The 11,229-nt window shown below is 36.9% G+C and overlaps 1 protein-coding gene across 1 annotated transcript; it reads right to left on the bottom strand.

Annotated features, from left to right (window-relative positions):
- Positions 1 to 1,389: 1,389 nt before the first annotated feature.
- LOC110492608 (uncharacterized) lies at positions 1,390 to 10,985 on the bottom strand. The gene is made up of 14 exons (XM_090203958.1): positions 10,871 to 10,985; positions 10,706 to 10,773; positions 10,193 to 10,252; positions 9,951 to 10,031; positions 9,603 to 9,680; positions 8,425 to 8,469; positions 8,227 to 8,298; positions 6,226 to 6,303; positions 4,990 to 5,076; positions 2,971 to 3,009; positions 2,130 to 2,201; positions 1,924 to 1,956; positions 1,723 to 1,790; positions 1,390 to 1,629 (listed from the first exon to the last, which is right to left on the bottom strand). The coding sequence occupies exons 2-13, from the start codon at positions 10,746 to 10,748 to the stop codon at positions 1,738 to 1,740; spliced, it is 741 nt and encodes a 246-aa protein (XP_090060084.1). The 5' UTR covers positions 10,749 to 10,773; positions 10,871 to 10,985; the 3' UTR covers positions 1,390 to 1,629; positions 1,723 to 1,737.
- Positions 10,986 to 11,229: the final 244 nt, after the last annotated feature.

The raw sequence follows: 11,229 nt of genomic DNA, 5'->3' as shown, positions 1-11,229 counted from the left end.
TCAAATGTAGTCTGATTTACTAGAACATCCTCATAACAAGTTGCATCAACTTTGTTTGGAATGGACCGTGGACACTAGAATACCGTGAACACTAGAATACCGTGAACACTAGAATACCGTGAACACTAGAATACCGTGGACACTAGAATACCCTGGACACTAGAATACCCTGGACACTAGAATACCGTGAACACTAGAATACCGTGAACACTAGAATACCGTGGACACTAGAATACCCTGGACACTAGAATACTGTGAACACTAGAATACCGTGGACACTAGAATACCCTGGACACTAGAATACCCTGGACACTAGAATACCCTGGACACTAGAACACCGTGAACACTAGAACACCGTGAACACTAGAACACCGTGAACACTAGAATACCGTGAACACTAGAATACTGTCGACACTAGAATACTGTGAACACTAGAATACTGTCGACACTAGAATACCGTGAACACTGTAGAATACTGTGGACATTAGAATACTGTGAACATTAAAATACTGTGGGCGCAGCCTCCCGTCACCACAGACCCAGGTTTGATCCCAGTGTGTATCCCAACCGGCCGTGACCGCGAGTCCCATAGGGTGGCGCGCAATTGGCCCAGCGTCGTCTGGGTTTAGGGGAGGGTTTGGCCGGGTGGCCTTTACTTGGCTCATTTGCGCTCTAGCGACTCCTTGTGGCGGGCCGGGCACCTGCAGGATGACCTCAGTCGTCAGTTGAACAGTGTTTTCTCTGACACATTGGTGCGGCTGGCTTCCTGGTTAAGCGGGCTGGTGATTAAAAAGCGCAGTTTGGCGGGTCATGTTTCGCCTCTCCGGAACCCGTTGGGGAGTTGAAGCGATGAGACGATCGCTATTGGATATCACCAAAAGGGGGGAAAATACAACAACAAAAATATATATACACTCTAGACACGGTAAAATACTCTAGACACGGTAAAATACTCTAGACACGGTAAAATACTGTAGACACTAAAATACTGTAGACACTAAAATACTGTAGACACTAAAATACTGTAGACACACAAATACTGTAGACACTAAAATACTGTGGACAAATACTGTGGACACTAGAATAATGTGGACACAAATACTGTGGACACAAATACTGTGGACACAAATACTGTGGACACAAATACTGTGGACACAAATACTGTGGACACAAATACTGTGGACACAAATACTGTGGACACAAATACTGTGGACACAAATACTGTGGACACAAATACTGTGGACACAAATACTGTGGACACTAGAATACTGTGGACACTAAAATACTGTGGACATTTTAAATACAGTGGGTTGCAAACACTGTGAAGTCATTGTTGTGGATTTGAAAAACAATCCCATGTGTGTTTTGTATCCAAAGTTGAACATTTAATTGTGATTTATATGTTTATTCATTGTCTATGTAATAAAAGACAGTCTTAGTGCTTTAAAAAAAAAAAAAAATCATTTCAAAATGTTAAAGATAAAACAAAATAATGATTTTCAAGGTATAATAAAACTCTTGTGTTTGTGGATGATACATTCAAAATACGTTATTCATTTATTTATTTTTTTTGTCGTGTTTCTACTGGTCAACGGTTGCTTTGGAAACCTGCAAATGCATAACCGTCCCCTAAAAACAAACCAAGAAAAGGAAAAAAAAACACAAATGAATACATTTTGACAAGGGAAATGTAATACATTTCCTCATAAGAAAGAGTATTACCTCGTAAAACAAGTTCTAGCATTTCGCTGTTGCAGTAATCCCACCGTGGATTGAACAGATGAGGAAGTCTTGAGGGGGGAAAATAAAAAAAAAAAATATATATTTAAGGGATAGGTTTCAGATAGGTCTCAGTGGCGAGGGAAACCCTGTTAAACGTGAACTTAACATGCGAACAGGACACGGTGTTTATTATTGACTTACCTTTGTACTGTCGTTTCCTCTTTGGTGATGAAGCTAGAGTAAAACCACAGTAAAAAAATTAGACAGCTTTTAATTAACCCGTCGACTAGTTGTATTCAAACTACTTATACTTCAAAAAGTAGAAACATCTCCCCGTCTTCTGGGGTCTTCATTTCTAGCCATCTTAATGTTGTTGTTGTTGTTTTTTTTACACTATAATTACTTACCAAAAAGATCATCAAAGAGTCCTTGACACCAGTTCCAGTTTGTCATGGGTTTGCTCATGCATGTCATATAACCTACCGCAAAGAGACAGAAACCTTGCTGATTCCAAGAGACAACTTAAATGTGTGAAAATATATGCATCATAATTTACAAGTGATGAAGTGATACGACTATCAACAATAGTAATATTTGAAAACTTGTAACTATTATCACAGTGTAGACTTAAATAAATACGCAGAGTGGACAAAACATTAGGAACACTGTCCTAATATTGAGTTGCACCCCCCTTTTGTCCTCAGAACAGACTCAATTTGTCAGGGGCATGGACTCTACAAGCAGGGCCAGGTTAATGCATCACCTTACCGGGGCTGAAGCCCCTGGCCCCTGGCCCCAGGCCCCTGGCCCCAGGCCCGTGGGGGGCAAGGTGTTTTCGAAAGCAGTCCACAGGGATTACTGGCCCATGTTGACTAGAGCTCAGCGTTCAACACCATAGTGCTCACAAAGCTCAAAACTCAAACTGGTGCGGCTGGCAACAACTACCATACCCTGGTCAAAGGAACTGAAATATTTTTTGTCTTGCCAATTCACCCTCTGAATGGCAACACATACACAATCCATGTCTCAATTGACTCGAGGCTTTAAAAAAAAATCCTTCTTTAAACCTGTCTCTTCCTCTTCATCTACACCGATTGAAGTGGATTTAACAATAAGGGATCATAGCTTTTCACCTGCACTCACCTGGTCAGTCTGTGTCATGGAAAGAGCAGGTGTTCCTTAATGTTTTGTATACTCAGTGTAGACTTAAAATAATACGGTCATTACAATGAATGTCATTTTACTTACGTAACGTATTGTCTTTCATCTCTCTCTCTGCCCTTTTTTCTGTTGGAAAAAAAATAAGAGTATGAAATGGTGGGAGAATTGGTGGGGTACTCAGTCGTCTTACAATCAGACAGAAACTAATCTAAATTTTGTATTTTTTTTTTTTACCTTTATTTAACTAGGCAAGTCAGTTAAGAACAAATTCTTATTTTCAATGACGGCCTAGGAACAGTGGGTTAACTGCCTGTTCAGGGGCAGAACGACAGATTTGTCTCACAAGATTTGTACCTTGTCAGCTCGGGGATTTAAACGTGAAACCTTTCGGTTACTAGTCCAACGCTCTAACCACTAGGCTACCCTGCCGCCCTTAAATTCAATAGAAGAGCCAAACAATCCAAGGGAATCTACAGCGCCTTCAGAATGTATTCACACTGTCACGCCCTGACCTTAGTTATCTTTGTTTTCTTTATTATTTTGGTTAGGTCAGGGTGTGACGAGGGGTGGTTTGTTTAGTTTTTGTCCTGTCTAGGTTTTTGTACATCTATGGGGTTTTAGTATGTCTAGGTTTATGTAGGCCTATGGTGGCCTGAATTGGTTCCCAATCAGAGACAGCTGTTTATCGTTGAATTTAAAATGAATTCAATTGAGATGTTGTGTCACTGGCCTACACACATCACATTATGTCAAAGTGGAATGATTTCAATATTATTTTGTGATTATTTTTTTTTCCTATATTTTTACAAATTCATTGAACATTTTAAACGGTGATATCTTGAGTCAATAAGTATTCAACCCCTTTGTTATGGCAAGCCTACATAAGTTCAGGAGTAAAAAATGTCTTAACAAGTCACAAGTTACATGAACTCAATAATATTAATGGTGTTTAGCATGATTTTTGAATGACTACCTCATCTCTGTACCCCACAAATACAATTATCTACTGTATAAAGACCCTCAGTCGAGCATGAGAATTTCAAACACAGATTCAACCACAAAGACCAGGGAGGTTTTCCAGTGCCTCTTAAAGAAAGGAACCTATTGGTAGATAGGTATTGAAAAAAACAGACAATGAATATCCCTTTGAGCACGGTGAAGTTATTAATTACACTTTGATGGTGTATCAATACACCCAGTCACTACAAAGATACAGGCGTCCTTCCTAACTCAGTTGCCGGAGAGGAAGGAAACCACTCAGGGATTTCACCATGACACCAATGGTGATTTAAAAACAGTTACAGAGTTTAATGGCTGTGATAGAGGAGAAAACTGAGGATGGATCAACAACATTGTCGTTACTCCATAACACTAACCTAATTGACAGAGTGAAAAGAAGGAAACCTCTACAGAATAAAAAATATTCCTTAGAATGCATTCTGTTTGCAACAAGGCACTAAAGTAATACTGCAAAAACGGTGGCAAAGCAATTCACTTTTTGTCTTGAATACAAAGTGTTATGTTTGGGTCAAATCCAATACAACACATTACTGAATACCACTCTCCATATTTTCAAGCATAGTGGTAGCTGCATCAAGTTATGGGTATGCTTGTAATAATTAAGACACTGGGAGACATTCACCTTTCAGCATGACAATAACCTAAAACACTCAAGTTGCTTACCAAGAATACAGTGAATGTTCCTGAGTGGCCGAGTTACAGTTTTTGACTTAAATCTACTTGAAAATATATGGCAGAGACCTGAAAAGGGTTGTCCATAAATGATCAACAACAAATTTGACAAAGCTTGAAGAATTTTGAAAAGAATAATGGGCAACTGTTTCACAATCCAGGTGTGGAAAGCTCTTAGAGACTTAACCAGGAAGACTCACAGCTGTAATCACTGCCGAAGGTACGTCTACAAATTTAAAAAATCTATGTAATCCATTTTGAATTCAGGCTGTAACACAACAAAATGAGGAATAAGTCAAGGGGTACGAATACTTTCTGAAGGCACTGTACATGAACATTTTGTATGTGTACATTTATGTAAACATTTTTAAATACAATTGTGTAATGATATAAATTATATGATATCTGCCTTACTCAGTTCCTTGATGTAGTTGTCATCTAGCTGACCATAGCAGCTTACCATTCCTTTCAAAGCATGGAAGAGCCAACAGCTCACAGCAACTGAAAATATGGAATATATAGCGATCAGATTTAACTGATATGAAAATTATAGAATATCTTGTTGTCTAAGTACTTACAGAATATATTGTTGTCTAAGTACTTATAGAATACCTTGTTGTCTAAGTACTTATAGAATACCTTGTTGTCTAAGTATTCATAGAATATCTTGTTGTCTAAGTACTTGTATAAAATACTGCTGTCTAAATACTTATAGAATATCTTGTTGTTAAGGTACTTATAGAATACCTTGTTGTCTAAGTACTTATATAATACCTTGTTTTCAAACTACTTATAGAATACCTTGTCTAAGTACCCCCAGAATACCTTGTTATCTAAGTACTCATAGAATACTTTGTTGTCTAAGTACTTATAGAATGCCTTGTTGTCTAAGTACTTATTGAATACCTTGTTTTCTAAGTACCCCCAGAATACCTTGTTGTCTAAGTACTTATATAATACCTTGTTGTCTAAGTACTTATATAATACCTTGTTTTCTAAGTACTTATAGAATATAAGTACCCCCAGAATACCTTGTTATCTAAGTACTTATATAATAGCTTGTTGTCTAAGTACTTATAGAATACCTTGTTATCTATGTACTTATAGAATACCTTGTTGTCTAAGTACTCATAGAATACCTTGTTGTCTAAGTTCTTATTGAATACCTTGTTTTCTAAGTACCCCCAGAATAGCTCGTTGTCTAAGTACTTATAGATTTCCTTGTTGTCTAAGTACTCATAGAATACCTTGTTGTCTAAGTTCTTATTGAATACCTTGTTTTCTAAGTACCCCCAGAATAGCTCGTTGTCTAAGTACTTATATAATAGCTTGTTGTCTAAGTACTTATATAATAGCTTGTTGTCCAAGTACTTATAGAATAGCTTGTTGTCTAAGTACTTATAGAATAGCTTGTTGTCTAAGTACTTATAGAATAGTTTTTTGTCTAAGTACTTATAGAATACCTTGTTGTCTAAGGACTCATAGAAAACCTTGTTGTCTAGGTACTAATTTTCACATTTCTCTAAAGCAACTTGCTAAATAGCTGGCGGATGGACTTCAAAACTGTAGGGATGAATCAACACCACACCACTCTAGGAGGTAAAACTTAAAATGTGAAATATCACTTTTTAAGGCGATAATAAGTCTGACCTGGATCATCAAAGATCAATGCAGACAAAGGGGTAATGAACGGCTGTGCCTTATCAATGAGTCTGCCCATAAAACAACCTGCAAGAGAAAGACTGACTTAAATCAATGATCACCTCGGCGAATATAGAGTACAAAAACACACTTAACAACAGATACAGTATACTGTATACAAACAGACCATCACTTAAAAGCAGATACAGTGTATATATATATACACACAAAGACCATTACATAACAACCGATACAGTATATATATAAGTATATATATATATATATATACAGTGGGGCAAAAAAGTATTTAGTCAACCACCAATTGTGCAAGTTCTCCCACTTAAAAAGATGAGAGAGGCCTGTAATTTTCATCATAGGTACACTTCAACTATGACAGACAAAATGAGAAAAAAAAATTCCTGAAAATCACATTGTAGGATTTTTAATGAATTTATTTGCAAATGATGGTGGAAAATAAGTATTTGGTCAATAACAAGAGTTTATCTCAATACTTTGTCATATACCCTTTGTTGGCAATGACAGAGGTCAAACGTTTTCTGTAAGTCTTCACAAGGTTTTCACACACTGTTGCTGGTATTTTGGCCCATTCCTCCATGCAGATCTCCTCTAGAGCAGTGATGTTTTGGGGCTGTTGCTGGGCAACACGGACTTTCAACTCCCTCCAAAGATTTTCAAGTGGCTAGGCCACTCCAGGACCTTGAAATGCTTCTTACGAAGCCACTCCTTCGTTGCCCGGGCGGTGTGTTTGGGATCATTGTCATGCTGAACAACCCAGCCACGTTTCATCTTCAATGCCCTTGCTGATGGAAGGAGGTTTTCACTCAAAATCTCACGATACATGGCCCCATTCATTCTTTCCTTTACACGGATCAGTCGTCCTGGTCCCTTTGCAAAAAAACAGCCCAAAAACATGATGTTTTCACCCCCATGCTTCACAGTAGGTATGGTGTTCTTTGGATGCAACTCAGCATTCTTTGTCCTCCAAACACGACGAGTTGAGTTTTTACCAAAAAGTTATATTTTGGTTTCATCTGACCATATGACATTTTCCCAAACTTCTTCTGGATCATCCAAATGCTCTCTAGCAAACTTCAGACGGGCCTGGACATGTACTGGCTTAAGCAGGGGGACACGTCTGGCACTGCAGTCCCTGGCGGCGTAGTGTGTTACTGATGGTAGGCTTTGTTACTTTGGTCCCAGCTCTCTGCAGGTCATTCACTAGGTCCCCCCGTGTGGTTCTGGGATTTTTGCTCACCGTTCTTGTGATCATTTTGACCCCACGGGGTGAGATCTTGCGTGGAGCCCCAGATCGAGGGAGATTATCAGTGGTCTTGTATGTCTTCCATTTCCTAATAATTGCTCCCACAGTTGATTTCTTCAAACCAAGCTGCTTACCTATTGCAGATTCAGTCTTCCCAGCCTGGTGCAGGTCTACAATTTTGTTTCTGGTGTCCTTTGACAGCTCTTTGGTCTTGGCCATAGTGGAGTTTGGAGTGTGACTGTTTGAGTTTGTGGACAAGTGTCTTTTATACTGATGACAAGTTCAAACAGGTGCCATTAATACAGGTAACGAGTGGAGGACAGAGGAGCCTCTTAAAGAAGAAGTTACAGGTTGTGAGAGCCAGAAATCTTGCTTGTTTGTAGGTGACCAAATACTTATTTTCCACCATAATTTGCAAATAAATTCATAAAAAATCCTACAATGTGATTTTCTGGATTTTTTTCTCATTTTGTCTGTCATAGTTGAAGTGTACCTATGGTGAAAATTACAGGCCTCTCTCATCTTTTTAAGTGGGAGAACTTGCACAATTGGTGGCTGACTAAATACTTTTTTGCCCCACTGTATATATGTATATATACACACAAGTACCATTACATAACAACAGATACAGCCGATATATATACAGACCATCACATAAGGCACAGACACTCAGTCACACAGTTTATTCACCATCAAAATATTGTACTGACTGCTGAACATTGCCTCACCTCCGACTTCGGAGTCTGTCGTCTCGAGCCAGCATTCAAGAAAAGCATCTGTCATTTCAGCCATGAAAAGCTCTACGTTGACACAAACAGAGAACTCATTCAATGAAAGAAATTCACATCCCCTTATAGTTTAGAATCATTTCTGTCCCTGTCTTAAAATACCCATTGTCATTAGAATTAAACAATTTTGATACATACTGGCATTTGGTTCGACAATTGAGGCAACTTTTGGATTTTGTGCCACTAGAAAACACAGTTCTCATAGTTAGAGGAGGGAATCATTACACTGTAATAACATTAAACTGTAATGAATCATTTCACTGTAATAATACTAAACTGTAATGAATCATTACACTGTAATAATACTAAACTGTAATGAATCATTACACTGTAATAATACTAAACTGTAATGAATCATTACACTGTAATAATACTAAACTGTAATGAATCATTACACTGTAATAATACTAAACTGTAATGAATCATTTCACTGTAATAATACTAAACTGTAATGAATCATTACACTGTAATAATACTAAACTGTAATGAATCATTTCACTGTAATAATACTAAACTGTAATGAATCATTACACTGTAATAATACTAAACTGTAATGAATCATTACACTGTAATAATACTAAACTGTAATGAATCATTACACTGTAATAATACTAAACGGTAATGAATCATTACACTGTAATAATACTAAACGGTAATGAATCATTACACTGTAATAATACTAAACTGTAATGAATCATTTCACTGTAATAATACTAAACGGTAATGAATCATTTCAGTGTAATAATACTAAACTGTAATGAATCATTACACTGTAATAATACTAAACTGTAATGAATCATTACACTGTAATAATACTAAACTGTAATGAATCATTACACTGTAATAATACTAAACTGTAATGAATCATTTCACTGTAATAATACTAAACTGTAATGAATCATTTCAGTGTAATAGTACTAAACTGTAATGAATAATTTCACTGTAATAATACTAAACTGTAATGAATCATTACACTGTAATAATACTAAACTGTAATGAATCATTTCACTGTAATAATACTAAACGGTAATGAATCATTTCAGTGTAATAATACTAAACTGTAATGAATCATTTCAGTGTAATAATACTAAACGGTAATGAATCATTTCAGTGTAATAATACTAAACTGTAATGAATCATTACACTGTAATAATACTAAACTGTAATGAATCATTTCACTGTAATAATACTAAACGGTAATGAATCATTTCACTGTAATAATACTAAACTGTAATGAATCATTTCAGTGTAATAATACTAAACGGTAATGAATCATTTCAGTGTAATAGTACTAAACTGTAATGAACTTAACTCACATAACAGGGGTAGGTACTGTTGGAAGAACTGATCTACACAGCGGTTGGTGATTTTCCTACATTTGTGGACAACACAACCTGCAACAGGAAAAACAGGATGGTTAGCAGTAATAATGATTGCAAAAAAGACCTAAAGACATCAGTTTTGATTTTTTGGGGGAGAAAAAAAAATGTAATAATATAATAAATAAATATAGTATTTTTATTATCGTTGTTTTGATAATGCATGACGAAAAGACTTTGAGGCTGACGTATATACTTTAGGATATATATAAAACCTCAAGATGATCTAATCCATGATGTATAAACGTATTACAACCAAGACATCTGACATTTTGTCCTCCTCACCTTTGAGCTGTTCTGTGGGGGCCTGTCCATGTGTGTCCACACAGGCATTGATACTCCTGGCACATGTCATTTTCATACAGCCTGAAAAAAAATATATATATATATATATATCAACAGGTTGATGACAACACAATTGAATTAAACTAGCATATGCTTTAGTGTACACGGGGAAATAAAATGAATAGCCTGGTCCCACATTAGAAACAGACTGGCACTCATCCAATAAGGACACTGTTGATTACCGGTTATATCAGAATGGAGTACGGGAAAATCTATTACTCCACAGTCACCTGGAAGCCCAGCTAGACAAGGAAGGAAATAGTGAGTTTGTTATATGCGTAACATGGTAATAACATTCATGATCATTTTCTCTTTAACTTTTGAGTGACAGTAAGAGAGATTTAGTGCTGTTTGAGATGGCAAAGTAACACTGTTCAAAACCTCAACCACATAACAGTTAATGTTTCTCCATGTTTAGTATAATTCAGATACAATAGATAAAGCCGTTATGCCCAATGTTACATTGTAATCACTGTAATAGCCTTATTCACAATACTATTAGAGTAAAAGTGGAATTTCCACAGAGTAAAAGGAGAATTTCCACAGAGTAAAAGGAGAATTACCACAGAGTAAAAGCAGAATTACCACAGAGTAAAAGCAGAATTACCACAGAGTAAAAGCAGAATTACCACAGAGTAAAAGCAGAATTACCACAGAGTAAAAGCAGAATTACCACAGAGTAAAAGCGGAATTACCACAGAGTAAAAGGAGAATGATCGTCAGAGTCTCTCTCTGCATGGTTTCACTCAAGTCCGCTCTCAACCTGTTCACATTTAACATAAATAAATAGATGATTATTAAATATGAGAATATCTCCAAAAACCTCGATAAAATGCAGAGACATTTTAAGAAACGAATACCTGATTCAGCCTCTAAAAGTCAGTGTGTCTGCGTTGAAAGGTGATAACGCACATGAGACTTTTGGTTTCGGTTATGAACTTACGAATGCGAATGCCGTGGTCATTTGACTAGCTGTATATATATTTTTTTACAACCCGTTATCCGCAATTGACTCATATAGTCAGATGAATTGGTGGGATGACAAAGCTCTTTCAGTGATTGGTGGGGGGACTGTCTGTATCAAAGGAGCATCAAGAATGTTTGTTCTCCTGAGATATTTTTCATCCATCAATAGGGTTACCCTTACCTACAGTACCTGCACACGGGTCATTACTTTCTACCAAAGATGGGCTACTTTCCTGTGCAACGGTTCGTCCCA

The sequence above is a fragment of the Oncorhynchus mykiss genome, chromosome 16 (genome assembly GCF_057628025.1).
Source record: "Oncorhynchus mykiss isolate SJ-2025 chromosome 16, ASM5762802v1, whole genome shotgun sequence".
In the NCBI taxonomy this organism is placed as follows: Eukaryota; Metazoa; Chordata; class Actinopteri; order Salmoniformes; family Salmonidae; genus Oncorhynchus; species Oncorhynchus mykiss.
This window is presented reverse-complemented; position numbering and strand designations above follow the sequence as displayed.